The sequence below is a fragment of the Rhea americana genome, unplaced genomic scaffold (genome assembly GCF_003343005.1).
Source record: "Rhea americana isolate MKP2758 unplaced genomic scaffold, rheAme1 scaffold_365, whole genome shotgun sequence".
Classification (NCBI taxonomy): domain Eukaryota; kingdom Metazoa; phylum Chordata; class Aves; order Rheiformes; family Rheidae; genus Rhea; species Rhea americana.
The window spans coordinates 549,354-565,529 of NW_028186496.1; the positions used below are offsets into that span (position 1 = coordinate 549,354).

General features: G+C 42.4%; 1 protein-coding gene across 7 annotated transcripts in view; it reads left to right on the plus strand.

The window, feature by feature from the left end:
• Positions 1-16,176, plus strand: part of KANK1 (KN motif and ankyrin repeat domains 1) — a 108,873-nt gene that overhangs the window by 80,755 nt on the left and 11,942 nt on the right. For all 7 annotated transcript variants that reach the window (XM_085312458.1, XM_085312459.1, XM_085312463.1 and 4 more), the window contains one exon: positions 8,470-11,124. In XM_085312458.1, coding sequence (XP_085168584.1) covers positions 8,470-11,124 — 2,655 coding nt within the window. The remainder of the gene's footprint in view (positions 1-8,469; positions 11,125-16,176) is intronic.

Here is a 16,176-nt window from a genome sequence, read left to right on the forward strand (position 1 = left end):
GTAGCTATTGTAAGAGTGGGGCTATGTGTCCCTTTCCCATCAGCTAGCCAGGGACATTGGGGCCTTTGCAGTTTCTCCCAGGCAGTAGAGAAGCGCAGGCTGCCTTACAATCACAGAGTTCAGCCCCACACCACTACCAGAACCGGTCAGCCCGAGTCCCACCCCCACCATCCCCGTAGCAGTGACCCTCTAAGGAGGAAATATCTGCTGCTCCAGCTTTTAGCTGATGCTTTCATCTGCCTCAGTTGGATCTGTGTGGTAGTGATTTGCCCAGTGCTCAGAGGTTTTGAGTAGCACTTTTCAATTGACTGGATTAGGGAAGTGCTTGGAAGAAGCCAGTTTGATAGTTATATTCACACCATGAAACACCATTCCTTTTATTTAAATGGAGTCTTTCAGGATAGTGTTTTCAGAGGGGAGGGTTTTGCAAACCCAACCCAACTGTTCTTCAGTTGTCAGAAATGTGCCTGGAGCCAATAACTGCACACATAATAGGAACTGAATGAAATTAATGCTTCAGAGCCTGAGGAATGGCAACTGTCAAACAGGTAGATGGTGCAAGATGAAAAAAATGCACATGAAGTCAGGTGTTCGAAAAGAATAAATTTGTACCAGTTTGGACTTGCCTTGCTGGCATCTTGTTCTCAAAACTACCTGAACAGGACTGAGATGCCTCCTGTTTTGGACCCAAGAGGAGAGGATAGCTGTGGAGTCACATTGTTATCCTTATCAAAGTGTTATTTGTGCAAGCAGGAGGCTAATTTTCCTCTGAGAAAATAGTGTCCTTTTGGAGTGAGAATTGTCCTGTTTGAGCAGACGAGTGCCTTTCCTTAAATCCTCATCACCAGTTGGGTGAAAGCTGTTTGCTTTCTATGTGAGGCAAGCTCTCTTTAGCTACACTTCTCCCCACAGCATTTGTTGGTTAAAGTGTCGTTTCAGGCGGATTTGGGAAGGGGCAAGAGGATGACACCAGTGCAATGCAACTGAAACTGCCACTTGCTTCTGACTTGCTTTACTGTGGACCTGCTGGTCACACTCAGATCTGTATGTATGCACAGACTGATCTGTGCCACTRCATTTTTTTTTAACAGCCACCATTTTTAGGAAAGTTTCTACCTAGAGGTGGCAACACTGTGATAACAGCAACAGAAGCCCCCACCAGGGCTTCTTCTCTGTTTTCCCTTACTGCTGGTAGGGCAGTTTGGAATAAATTAACTATATTCTTTTGCTTTCCCACYCATGCCCTATTTCCTGCCAGCCTTGGTTTGATTTCTCCTGAGGTCTGTGAGTCAGAACCAGGGATGGGAGCAAAACAGAGTAGCCTCTTAGTTTTGACTTTTCGTGGTTAGGAGCCCTGAGGTGGTACACATACAAGATGCCCCACCGCAGACCTGCCAAAACAAGACCTACTCCCAGAATGTGAGGGCAATTTAGAAGTAGACTTCTATAGGTCTCAGTAAGGGAGCTGACAAGAAAGTAAAGCACATCTTGTGAATTTTGGTAAGGGGTCATATTGCAGTTGCTGTCTGCCCAGTATTTTTTTTTCTAACTCAAATAGGTTTTTCATAAACAAGATTAATCTTTTAGTCAGAGTAAATTAATTTTCATGACTTTCTTATATTCTGCATTTAATATTTTAAATGAGTCTCTGTACAAGCTACAAGTTTTCAGTTCAAAGATTCTTGAAATAAGGGGTTCTGAAAGAAAGACTAGATAGGGTTGTGGGATCAGTTATTGAAGGATGTTTTTAACTGGCAGCTTGCAAAAATAATTGTTGGAAATGGTTATATGATGTCTGGATATAGGCACAGTAGGTAACCCACAAAAGGCTGAGTTAAATAACTCAGAGTTTCATCTACCATCTCAATAAATGCTTCTGTGGTTTAGGAATTAAATGTGGAGGAGCAGTGACAGTAGGACACCCAGACCAATGCATTCATCTGATGACTAGTACTAAGGTGAGAGAAGGCTAATTGCTTTTATTACAGTGCTAAGCAATTAAGATGTTTTAGGTTCAGGGAAACTTCTGCTTGAGAGAATCTTTTCCCAGTGGGTTGATCCAAAGACCAGTCAAGTCAATAGGGAAGACTCATGTTGCATTTAATGGCTCTGCGTTGTGGCTGTGATTCGCTTTGATGTTTTTTTCCTTATTACCTTCATGTTACCAGTTCCAGAAGGAGCACAGAAATAAGACAGTGAATCCACTGTTAAAAAGACCTTCCCTTCGTAAAGCACTATGGTAAATAGGACGTTGTAGCCTGGTGCCCTGGACTAAGTATTTACAATGCAAACAAAATATAGCAGTCCTCGGAACTGTCTTTCTGCTTGTGTTCGTTGACTTACGGTGGTGTCCTCAGCTCACTTCTGTAAGGCTTGGCACTACAGGTATCTGAGTAGAAGCTTCTACATCTTGAAAGTGGAAGAAAAGCCCATTTACTGCATACTATTATGGTTTCACCCTTCTTTTACTATTACCAGGTAAGTTGCTATCCCACATTTTTTGATTACAAACCTCAGCCCCAAGTGCTGAATATTTAGATGCCAGATTTAACTGTCAGCCCTCCAACTGCAATATTGATAGATAAATTAGGAAGAGTAATCTAAAAAATGGGTATTTTTCCACTTTTCAGCTCATTGTTTTTCTTTGAGATTAAATTTGAAGTAAACATGTTTGAAAGGAAATTAATTTCTTCAGTAAAATGTGTAGTAAATGGAAATCTTCTGTAACAGGAAAATGCTTTTCACATGTTGTTACAGAGTTAGTAATTGGGTCTCTCATCTCTCCCTAGCTGAGGTGTTTTGTGTTGGATTGTGTAACTCCATACCCCTTAGCCTCAGAGGCCTCGGAGATAAATTCAGACTAACTGTAGCTGAGCAGTAGCAACACAGATTCCCTTGTTTGCGAGGGTGTTTGTTGGTTGTTTTTCCTGTGTTTCTTCTCGCTATTCATCTAGAACTGTTTTAATACGTTTTAATTTAAACTGAAAAGGGAAGAATGAAACACTGGATGCTCCTGTTGTGTCTTCGCAAAATAGGGAAAGCACTTCCTGCGTTAATAGGTTTGCCCCTCTTTGTTCTTGGAATAAAAAAATCTAACACCTTGATTGTTTTTTCCCACCTTTGAAAATGTTGCAGATCTAGTTTGAATTTTGGAGAGCTAGTAGATTCATGACATCCTCTGTATCCTGCTGGCCAAAAGAAACTTGGCCAGCTGACTGTGCTGCAAGGACACCTAAGCACCTCAACACCTGAAAAGCAGAATGGAAGCATACCTGTTAAATATTCCATTCTGCTCTTTCTTTTTAAATAAATGGTCAGTTTCATGTGTTTTGGTTCCTTTCAGAAAGCAAGGCTGATACTCATATCTTGAAGTACAGAAAGAGAAAAAAATAAAACTAGTATTGAGGGGTGGGAGGAGCAGAAGAGGAAAAGTATCAATTTCTTCTGTGTTGCACTAAAGAACCAGAAAGGTCAGAACTCACTTTTATCCCTTCTTTTCCTGCTCCAGATAACCTTTCAAACTGAAGTTCAGCATATAAAAATACTTCATTCAACTCCATTTATGCCAGCTATTGCTTCTGTCTTTTTCCTCTGCAACATTCTTTATGAATTCTCTTATGCAATAACTCTAGAAGGAGACTCTGTTATTCTTAACCTTATTTCAATAGAAAGAATTTCTTTAGTGGCAGTCAGATTGAAGATAAAAATGCCTTAGAGCAGATATCATAACCAGATGGGAAGGAAAGGCTTTAGATGTGAGATCTGTTTTTTTCAAGGCACCTAGATTTAGCTTCAGAAATACATTTTCAGTTGCTCTTTCTGAACCCTCCGATTTCTGGGCCTATGACCTTCTGAACCTTTGCAATAAAGCTTTCTCTAGCTTGTGGAACCAATACTCCATGCCTGCCCACATTTTCACTGTTTCTTAACTTACTTTCCCATTTCTCTTCCCCCAAAACTCTTCTGTAAGCACATCAACTAAATATTCTGCTTTTTTCCTGGTTCTCCTGTTTGGGGAGCAGGCATGATTAGCATAGACTCTGGTAGGGCTGACTCAATGTTTTAATATACTGATGTTCTTGTATAGTGCATTGGATAGGATATAATTTAATGGAAGTTTGCAAGATGAGAATGATTGCACAGAGCCAGTCCCAGCAGTGCAGGAGAAGAGAACAGAAGAGTACATTTTTCAAATGCTGCTTGTGTCCAGTGCGTAATTATCATGCAGTAAGGAGAGGCAAAAGAAGACTTTGCATACTTCTAGAGAAATGCATTCATAGTGACAATAACACTATGAGGCTCTGTGCAGAGTATTTTACTTTGCAGGTACTTACCCTAAAAACATAGGTATGTTCATCTGTCATTGCATTTAAAGACATTAGACAGCAAAATAGCAGTGTGGGGAACATTTGCACAGACAGAAGTGTGTATGTGTGTACTTACGTGTCTTCACATACTCTGCTTCAGTGTAACGCAGTGATGTGATTTAAGATTTGCCTGAGGAATGGTAGAGAATGGGGAATAGCTCTTCTAATTTCAGCAGTGCCTATAATCAGCTGTTGGAGGATGAGGCAAGAAGCCTAAAAAGAGTGTCCTGCACTTGCTGCTACTTTTGGGTGCTTTGGGGTGAACGGGATAGGAATCTCTTGCTCACTTGAGGTCTCAAGGCATGAAGATGCCTTTCTGGCTGAAGRGCAAATAGATACAGCTCCTGCTTTGTGTAGTGCTTGGTGCTCACCCACCCGAGCTATGGAGTAAGGGCATTCGTGGTTCATCCAGGACCTAAGGGTTGAAAGCAAAAAGAGCTGTGCTCTTATCGGGTGTTGCATTCATTTCCTTTTTAATAGATTGTTTCTTTTCCTTTTGGAACCTACAAAACCATTTTTATTGCCTGCAAAAAGCCATCCATTTTGCTTTGTTCCAGGCACACCCATTTTGGCCCTTTCCCTGAAATGGCAAAATGCACAAAGGCTTGGCACTGCTCCTGCATGCTACATCACAGTTTTCTGTTGTTGTTGTTAGATTGCAGCACTGATCCTTGTTTGTCTTTAGTATCAAGAAATGACTCCAAAGATCAGCTCATAATACCAGGATTGTGTTGATGGAGTGCTCATTGTGCTGTTTTAAGGAGAAGTAGTATGCAATCAACTTCACACAGAATCTCGTGCTTGTGGAGCAGCAGATATGAACTACGTCCTGGTAGTGTGGCCAGCTTAAGCTAAGGGCCAAAGGAATTTCATTGTGAAGATTCTTAAATAACTGCAGGTGTTTTGGAGGTTTAGTAAGGGATTTTGTGTGTGTGTGTGTTTAATTATATATTTTTGGTGAGTTTCTGTTGTACAATCAATACTATTTCATGAAGAAGAAGATTATCAGAGATTCTGGTTTGGCTCTGATGACTTAACGTGAGATTTGCATGTCTTTATAGAAGTTTTATGAATAATTTTTTCATAGATGCTTTAATTTGCAAGTCCTGGGACTTTCCAAATAACTTGTTTCTCCCTCCCCCATCCAACAGTTAAACTGATTTTGGGCACAGTGCTTAGAGAAGCTGCCTGACTTCCTTGGTGTTGGGATGAGGGAAGTGGTGATGCTGCCAGATAGGAGGACAAGGACTGAGACAAGCAGAGAGCTGGGGAGAATGGACCAGCAGGTAAAATCAGCTCTGCTGGAGCTAGAAACAGCATGGGCTGGATGAAGCCACTAGAAGGCGGCCTAGGATGAGGTGTTTCTTCTAGTGGCTTAACCATATTTTGGGTTGAAATTAGTGGAGGAGGTGAATAGAGAAACTGGATGAGAAATTCAAAGTGGGAAGAAAGCTTCAAAAAAAAAAAAAAAAAAAGAGAGAGAGAGAGAGGGCCAAGCTGGGATAGAGAGGGGAAAGAAGGGAGACCCAGCCTTAGGTGAGGAGCTGTGAGGTGTGGAAAACAGCACTGGTTTTCTGAGGAGGCCGGGAATAGAGCAGTGAATTGAGGGATGAAGAGTGGTGAGTAGGAAAGTATACTCTGTCTTGTTCAGAAAAAAGCAGACTTCTCCACTGTCTAAGTCTGACACAGTCCTGCAGGAAAGGACTGTGTGCACATATGTTCTTCAGAATATGTATCTGTAAATGTGTTTTTGCTCCCATGCTGGTATTTAGACGKCTATTTTGGGTTGATCTGTAAGTAAATACTGCAGCATGCCAAGACCCTGGTCTTCTAGCAGAAACATGCTGTGCTTAGGGGGTTGTTTTTGCCTGCTGAAGAGTTGGCCTGCATGCTGTCACTTGCAGGATTAAGATATCAATGTGTTCAAGTCAGCCCAYTCCTTTTACCATGGTGCACACCTGCCCACCATCCACGCTGCCACCCCCATCTTCTGCAGCGCCACGGTAGGTGCGGTTCYCCTGAGCATCATCCTGCTTCTGCCTGTGGCTCCTGGTGTCCCTGCGGCAGGCAAACGTGTGAAGGGTCACTGTGAAAGCAGCTCTGCTGTGTGTAGACAAGGCTCTTCTCAAGCACAGCCAAGGAAACTGGAAAAACAGAGGCTCTTTTTTCTTCTCCTCTCTCTTCTCCTCTCTCTTCTCCTCTCTCTCTTCTCCTCTCTCTCTCCTCCTCTCTCTCCTCCTCTCTCTCCTCCTCTCTCTCCTCCTCTCTTCTTCCTTTCCCCTAAACCTTTTCAGTGCAACATTAAGTCACTTCCTGTAGATGCAGTAGGGACACTCTTGTCTTTTGAGGTGTATATTCCTTTAAGAGAACACGACTTTCAAGCCTAGCTATTTAAAAGCAAAGCAGAAAGCTAAGTTTGTTTTCGGATACTTAACTGCCTACTACATCCTGCATGTCTTTTGCGGAGGAAACACGGGTGTGGAGCTTGGCGGGTTAGACAGCCAAATGCACGAGTGTCCCCATACAAAAACTGCTGCATCCACTTGCCTGGAGACGGCATTTAAGGAGGAGCAGAGAGTGAGGGACAAGTGCCACAGGCAGAGAGACTTACACAAATGATCTTTTGCTGTTTGCTGGAGAAGGGAGCCTGGTGGGAAGAGGCAGGGGCGGAGGAGACTGCACCTTTGAAAGATTAACTGTTCATTCACCTAGGAAATGAATGAGCGCCTAGAGCAGCTGAGGACCTTAGGAGTAGGAGAAGGCAGAGCTTCCCAGCCCTGGTTGAGGCCAAACCCACTGGTGAAAGCTCAGCCTATGAAATGGTGTGGGCTGCTTGGCTGAGTTTACGCTAATGTAGGCTTTTTTTCCTTATGGGGTGAAGAATGAGAAAGTTGGGAGGCAGGGCTTTGGTGAGCCGAGAGCTTGTTTGTGACACATGAAGCTGGGATAGCCAGGAGAATTACTGGAGGCCTAGTTATACGTGGCTGGAAAATTTACAGTGTGGAGGCAGAGGCATGTAGCTAATTCAGGTAACCGGAAAGCTGGCTTTTAATATTCCTTCTGCTGCTCAAATGTACGCAGCTCCTCTAACAACTTGCAGCAAGTTTTGTTGTGTGGTGGTGGGTGGTGTGAGGGGGGTGTTCTTCTTTTCTTCCCCCTCCCCTCCCCCCTGCCCCGGCCCATTTCTTTTTTCCCAAATAGGACAAAAGGAGCAAGTTATTTAGTATATAAAACTTCTGCCTGCAGAAGCCCAGCAGATTTGGTGGAGTTTTATTTAGCTTGCCCTGTGGACATGCGAGTGCTGTGTCTGGGGGACGTCCGAGTTCCCCTGACATCCGAGACGGCGGTTTCTCTTTTGGACGTGGAATTTGAGATGCGGCTGGAAACAGGTCCAGCTGCATATTTTTAGTGTGCGGGCTTCATGCAGGTTGAGGATATAAGAGACAGAGGCACTGGCGAGAGTGAGCTGGTATTGCTGCTCTTAGGGCAGCGGTTTGCAAAGCAGTAAAATAACTGTAGATCAGTGTAAAGTCTACTGGCATTGATAGCCTAAGGAGGGGGGGGTTGGGGGTTTGGGAGCCTTTTTTAATGTATTCTCTAGAGAAGTCAATCTTCAGATGATTCACAGCAATACAGTGTAATCTTTATGTGACAGCTTAGCATGTGCAAAACCTTGATGTGGTGCGGAAATACTGGAGGGATTTATGGAAGTACAGTTGGGCTGTACTACTACAATTTGGGCTGTGCTACTTCTGTGCCTCTTTATTCATAAAGTTATCAGTGTGTATGTATGTATTTACWCGTACGTATTTATGTATGTGTATGCATGCATATGCATATGTGTGTGTGTGTGTGTATATATATATATGTACACATACACATTTATGTGTGCACCTTTCAGGATTTAAAATCCTATTGATTGACTTTGGAAAAGTTAATTGCGATTTTGTGTTAAAGGTAAATTAGCAGAATGGTCTGCTATCTGGGCTGCTGCAGCAGCCTCTGCTTAGTGGTGTGCTTGTTTGTACACTTGTGTTTCAGTGCCTGGCCTGCTGAGGCATAGTTTCTTTTCCATCTACAGATCTTATTTCTTCTCTTGCAGAAAAAGAGGAAGCTATTATAAATGGAGAAGATGAAAAAGAACAGAAAGATCTCTATTTTGTGGAAACGCCTTATGGCTACCAGCTAGACTTGGATTTTCTGAAGTACGTGGACGATATACAAAAGGGCAATACCATTAAGAAATTAAACATCCAGAAGAAGAAGAAAGCAGTACCAGCCTCTACAGGCACCAAGAACCCTGGTGGCCAGTGCGGTGGCTGGACCTCCACTGAGTCTCTCTCTTCATCAAACAGTGATGAGAATAAGCAGTCGTGTGTGGCCACAAGGAGTCAAATAGCCCCGTCTGTCACTGTGAGACCATCAGTTTCCTTCGAAGCATCTCCTTCCTACCTAACTATCCCTGAGAGCAAGCAGCTTCCTCCTCCCTCCCCCCAGCCTCCCCGGCACAACCTCCATGTGACAAAAACACTTATGGAAACACGGAGACGACTAGAGCAGGAGAAAATGATGCAGGTCACACCAGGAGAGGTCCGCAGGCCCCGGCTCTCCAGCTTTGGAGGCATGGGTTCAACGAGCTCCCTTCCCTCATTTGTGGGATCCAGTGGGTACAGTCACATGTCTCAGCAGCTTCAAAATGGGTATCAAGGTAACGGAGACCACAGTGCCTACTTTGGCTCCTCGCTGGGCAGTTCTATTCGCCACAGCCCATTGAGTTCCGGAATATCCACACCAGTGACCAATGTGAGCCCGGTGCATCTGCAGCACATTCGAGAACAAATGGCGATTGCCCTGAAGCGTCTCAAGGAGCTTGAAGAGCAAGTCAAGACTATTCCTGTGCTCCAGGTCAAAATTTCAGTGTTACAGGAAGAAAAGAGGCACATGATGGCAGAGCTCAAAAGCCAAAGGAAGCCCAGTCAAAATGATACGTGTGGTTTCAGAAAACGATCTTACAGTGCAGGAAATGCAGAACAGTGGGAACATCTGTCGCAGGTCAGAAGAGGTGGAGAGCTGTATATAGATTGTGAGGAGGACACGGAGAGCATGGAGCAGAGCTCTCAGAGGATAGAGGAGTTTAGGCAGCTGACTGCTGAAATGCAAGCACTGGAGAAAAAAATACAGGATAGCAACTATGAAACTCCAGCAATTCTTAGATTAAACAGAGAGAGCCTAACAAAAGAGAGCAGATCCGTTGCTGTAGGTGCTGATGAAAACATGAATGATGTGGTTATATACAGCAGATCTTTGAGGCAACACAGAGAAGTAGCTGTGGGAACAGAGAAAGAAACAAGAGAGTCTGGGGTTGGGGTGACAGAAGCCATGCTTGGCTTGTCTACAGAAGTTGAGAAGGAGATAGAGCTTCAGCAGCAGACCATAGAAGCCCTTAAGGAGAAGATCTATAGACTAGAAGTTCAGTTAAAGGAAACTACCCATGACAGGGAAATGACCAAATTAAAACAGGAGCTGCAGGCAGCTGGATCTAGGAAAAAAGTGGATAAAGCCTTGATGGCTCAGCCCTCTGTTGTCAGCAGAATGGTGGAGGCTGTGATACAAACAAGAGACCAAATGGTGGGTGATCATGTGAATGTTACTGATTCATCTGTGGGGAACCATGTACAACTGAGCAGCGTTGGCACGTCCTGCAGACCTGTTGTACAGAGCACAGCAGTGGGCCCTGAGCTGCTCATGAATCAGTGGCTTGTGAAGGAGAGAGCAGAAGTGCGAGACCAGTGCACAGGGAGGTCTGTTGAGGTCTACGATAAGAAGGTGGGTGTAGAGACTAGCGTCTGTGAAACAGGTGTCAACACAGAGGAGTCTGTAGACGACCTGAGTCTCTGCAAGACGGAGCAGGAGATCAAAGAGGTGAGGTCAATAGGCTGCGGGGACTGTTCAGTGGATGTGGTTGTCTGTGCCCCGAAGGAGTGCGTGTCCCGTGAAACGGCCACAGAGGCTGTGAGCAGAGCCGAAGCCACAGTCATGGCCATGCCTTGTACAGCTACCCAGCAAACCAGCACAGTTGTGGAAATGATGAGCCAGTGCACTAGCACGGAAACAGCCTCTCTGGCAGACTGTGGCACAAATACTATTCTCTGCAATTACGATAAACAGACCAACACTGTGAGTGTGGAGACGCGGACTGTGGCAGTAGGAGACGGCAGGGTAAAGGACATAAACGTATCTGCAAAAACACGTTCTGTTGGAGTGGGAACCTTGCTTTCCAGTCACCCAGGCTTTGAAAAACCCTCTGCAATAAAAACCAAAGACTGTGGCGTTGGGCAGATAAACATTAACGAGAACTATCTAGTTGGTCTTAAGATGAGAAGCATTGCCTGTGGACCCCCTCCGTTGTCAGCTGTGCCAGCCAGCACCAGGAGCATTGGAGTTGGGGGTGAGTCTGTTTGTGAATCCATGGGTACTCTCTTGGAAAGACCCCTGCCTCCGCCCGAGCTGAGAACTGGCCTGGATCACTATATTGAGCGTGTGCAGAAGCTGCTGCAGGAACAGCAGATGCTGCTTGCAGAAAATTACAGTGAATTGGCAGAAGCCTTTGGAGAGCCACACTCCCAGATTGGATCCCTCAACTCTCAGCTTATCAGCACCCTCACTTCCATCAACTCCGTCATGAAATACGCTAGCACAGACGAGCTACGGAGTCTGGACCTGCAGAAACAGTGTATGGACAGAAGTACCACGTCAGGTAAGCTAAGAGCCCAAGCACACATTTTTTGCCCTTCTCGCAGGTTGCTCGTCTGGAAGCTTTTTGCTTGACTGTCTAGAAGAAGTGGGGAACTGGCTCTGATGAAATGCAACACATAACTTTGTTTTTGGATATATCTCTATTCTGTCCAGCCCAACAATAATAACTGGAACTGAAAGCTGGGGGTGTTTCTACCCCTCACAGTCCTGCAGACCCTAAAGTGCCTGATGAGGATGCTCTGAAGGGTCAAGTATTTGATATAAACAAGAGATATCTGTAAGTATTCAGAGAGTTTGATTACCATGCAAGATACTGACCCCTTCTTACAACTTGAGGAGTATCTAGATCAATGTCTGTGGGTTTAGGATTTTGTCCTGCCTTTGAAGTTGGAACACCATTTTTAAAAATTGCAGTACATCAAATTTGACAGAGTTGTAAGTCGCATTCCACTTTTCTGTCAAATTGCCTGGTTTCCCAAGACATTTCCCCAGACATTTTTTTGTTCCTACCATTTTCTTCATTCTTTGTTCTTCACAGCTGGAGAGCTGCAGGGTGCTTTCCCCATTCAAGCTGTGTTGATTGCTTAATGATAGGCAGCTCCAGAGTGCTTCACAGAAACCACAGCTTGCATCTTCTCTGTTCCAATAAGTGTTTGTCCTAATCTGTAATTACAGTCTCATGTTTGAAAGGCGTGAACTGTAATTACTGCTGAAGGTTTTGATGACACTCAACAAAGACAGGAATTCAGATTTAAATACTCTTTCTATTCTATTTATTAATTTTAAAATCTAAATAATTAATTTGAGGGATTTCTTTTTGTTCCCTGGGATAAAGTTACTTACAGTTTATCTAGTAGTTTAAAACTTAACCATTTTCTGTAATACATTATAGGTGAATCCAACTACACAACAGTACTGTAATACTGTTAAATAAGCCAATAAATTAATAAATTTAACATCATTATGTAATTACTAGCAGTGACTATTAGATAGCATCTAATAGTCATTTAGGCATAATAGGCATTTACTGTGTATGCCATCACACAGTAAATGAAATGAAAGGTAAAGGAAATAGGGAAAATTTGTGCAAAYGCATCTCTGTTGTGGGTGCTGAATTGGAAATTAGATCTTGAGTAAGTACTATTCAGTGTCAGCATAGTATTACTGTCTAATACATGGCTATATAAAGCCTTTACAGTTTATTTACTGTCTTAAAAGTTTTCMTCTATTTTTGTTAGAGGCAGCTTGGTAAATCTGATTCTTTTCAGTGTTCATGAACTAAATGGAACCATTTATGAACTAAAACAAACTGAAGTAAAATTTTTAGCTTCCCATAGTAAAGGAGTAAGCAACATTTATGTTGAAGTAAAGAAAATAGATGATATCCTGTCTCTGTGCATGCAATGTGATTATTATATATACAATATTCTTTTCTTTCTGGTATGCATTTTATTCTTTGGGCTCTTACAAATAGTGATGCAGTAATAATAAGAGTATCCAGCAAACACTGAAAAGTGTGCTTAGAACAATGAGCCATAATTTTCAGTAGCTGTAATTCCTTTCCCTGCTTTTATTATACAATGTCAAATGTGTAATCTAGAGGCTTGGAAGTATTTAGACACAGGTGGAGCAATGGATTATCTTTTACTAAAGATGTTCTTACATGGATTCAGATTTCACATTCTTGCCAAAATTATTTTGGAATAATTTTGGTTTAGCATGTAATGTCATTATCTTTAGCAGTGGATAATCAGTGCAAAATCTCTTTATTTTTAGTTGCTGGTAAGAATTACATGCTATGACAGTGTATGTAAGTCAAGCTCTGCCCTTTAACATTTTAGACCCACGAAGAGTTAGGGTAGGAAGAGGTCATGAGTCTGAAATGTCTTTCTGTTAATTTTGAAAATACTTTCTTTGCTACATTTATCTGCTGATCCTGCTACCTGTTCCTGTGGTTTTGTAAATCATATCTTCCTYTCTGTTCAAAAGTCTTCTCTCCCCCTTCTTGCTGAATAAAATACCAGTATAAACAAGGAATTTTGCAAGCACCAGAACTAATAAAGCCCCGCTTTTTTTTAAACTATGAATTGATATCTAATGATCACTGGCAAGCTCTTATTAAGTCTTTGCTCACATTTGGACCTCCTGAGTATACCTTTTTTGGTGTCTCCTGCAGGCACTCAAGCAACACTGTTTCCTCTAGACATGGTTTCCTGGCCCGATTTTTCTGAAACCTGTACGAAGCTAAAAGTTTTGCAGAACACTGAGCCTCTATCAGTTTGGTTAAAATCAGCATTAATGTAGTAAGTTATTGAAAGAAGCATGATTTCTCAAGCCTTGAGTCCYTAGAAAATCAAACTGAAAATAGTGGTAGAAGCAGTTGGTTTCAGATTAGCAGCAGCAGTGTCATCTTTAGTATTTTATTCAAAGAGCATTCTTAGCAAGACCTCTTAAAGGCAGATCAGTTTTAGGGCAGAGATACCTGAGCTAGCTTTGAGGTCGGTCAGTAAYGGCAGTACTAGAAGCAGAACAACTGCTCGGGTCAGTTTGCTGTGTTTAAAATGTTAATTGTCAGTACTGCTTCTGATATTGAGTTAACATATTAATCTAGGTACCTTATGACATACATACTCTTGAGTTCTTCTGATTTTATAGACTTTTTTTCACCCCTGTTAGTGCTGTGAAGAATGGGATGTACTACAGAAAGGTGTRTCATCTTACGGTAGGTGTGAGCTTATGATAGCTGATGAAGAGCACTAGTACAGAATTATGTTTAAACATGAAGCTTGGACCTTCCTTCAACAAGTCATGACCCAAGTTTGAAACTTGGCTGAGTCTGCCGCTTGCATTCATTGCAAGTCAAGTAAATCTGTGAGACTGTCTTAAGATTGGGTCTGTTAGCAATTAGCAATTACTTGTTACAAAATAAACACCTTTGCTTCCATAACTAAGCAACTCATTTACATATGCACTGTGTTTCAGGAGCCCTAAGGGCTTCAGGGAAATCAAATCTGCTTTCCAAACAATCTAATGTCCACTCTGCAAATTGATTTTTGGCTAGTATGGGAGCTTTATCTGCATTCAGCTGGATCCTACAGTTGTGGGAGACAAACCTAGATACCTACAGGTCTTTATTCTTCTCAGTCTGGATGCTGTGCAGGATTAAGAGAAACAAGTGTATTCTGTTTATCCATCTTACTATGGCAGAATTTCTGAGATCTTTTAGCTACATTTGACTGCAAGCGTAATGTATTTTGCAAAGTACCAACTAGAGGCCCAATGTAGTACTTGTAGTGTGTAGTTACTTAGACTATTCACAAAGTCTTGTAGATGGATGCCATTTACAGACAAGGAGTTTGCTAGACTGTTAGTTAAAAACAACTCTTCTGCCTTGAAAGGTTACCTGAGCATATTGGACCTGAAAAGTCATGGGTATTGTGCCTCTGTGATCTTCAGAGTATCAGTTTTACATTCACTTGTTGGAACAGTCCTGTCCCAAGGAGCCCCATGAAAACATTGGACTGATCTTCAGGAGGTCACTTCTCAAAATGAGAAGTTAAGGGTGTGAGAGGAAGTTAAGCAAGTGGTGTCAGGAAGCTTCACAGGCCTTAGGAGAATATGATATGCCATCTGGTAAAAAGATCTTCCAAGRCTTTGAGCTGCAACTCTCCCCCAGAGCTGATGAGGCAGGCTGAGGGAAGATAGAAACAGGAGAAAGGATCATGGTGTGAGATGCCACTGTTTGTCCAAAACTGATGTGTATCAGCTGGTGGTGTTGGCATTGGAGCAGTATTGCTGGCATGGTTTTTGTCCTTGGCATCATAGATAATGCAAAAATCTCAAGGAATTAGAGGAAGCTATTTTCTCTTTACCGTGATTCTGTTTGTCCAAGTTTGTAGCCTATTTTCCTCAAAGATGGTGTAGCTTGATGGGTTGATAGCTGTTATCCTGGCTGCATGGATCACATTAGTGAAGTTGAGGATATAAGGCTTACCTGTGCTTAAGGAGCCAGGTGCTGTTGAAGGCGCTGGCATGTCAGTTGAGCAAGCAAAGCTGCAGGCTGCTGCGGATGGCAATCAGCATCTACTTTTTTTAATRTGGAAGGTGGTATCTACTGACCTGCTGTTGTGACCAGCAGTCAGGACAGTAAGCAAAGTGCCAATGTCTACAGGTTATCTGAAAACCATAGAGACTTCTATAGTAATTGCTGAGGGGTTAAACTCTATTCTCTCTCCCCCCCCCCCACTTTTAAATACTTCTAAGAGGGGAAGAAGAGATCTGGTCAATAACTGTCATGTAAAGTACTTAGCTGGTCTTATTCTAGTCCATTTCCATAAACAAAGAGGTTTCAAGATATTTGACATACTTGCCCTGATTATGTGTTAACAGAAGCTTATTATGGGCTTTATTCAGAGTTCAACTGCTGTGTTCAACAAACACATCTATAAATTCTTAATATGAGGAGGTTCCCATTTTTCCAAGGAAGTGCTGGCTTATTTTAGCTATGATAAAGCATCAGCTGAGAAGATCGACTTCTCATAATCAAGGGGAAAAAAAAGAAAAGTTGTGAGATGACTTTTCTTGCAAAGCATCATGAGATGCTTTGATCTGCCACTGATCAGCCAAATTAAGGATGGCCTTAGCATAGCTTCAGACACAGTTTGGCTGGAAAAAAGTATTTCATAAATAAGCTGATTAGTCGCTTCACAGAAATAGCATTTTTGTTTTCAGTCTTGGTCTAGCCATCCTGTTAAAAAGAGCAGTTTGCCTGGAGCTGGATGGTACTTAAAACATTTACCTGTGACTGGACCTCAAGTGAATGAGCCTCCTATCATTTAATCAATTGAACCAATAAATTGGTTGTATGTGGCAATTTTATTTTTGTTTTAAGATTTTTAGTTCATTGACTTTTAGCCCAGAATGGCTCAAAAGTACCTGTTAAAGGGAAATAACTCTTAGTTTTTTGAATATGACACTTTTATATGGTGAAGGGATTAATATCAATCTTTGAATGTTTAACTCATCACTGTCTTTTTATTTACCTTAGTAAAAT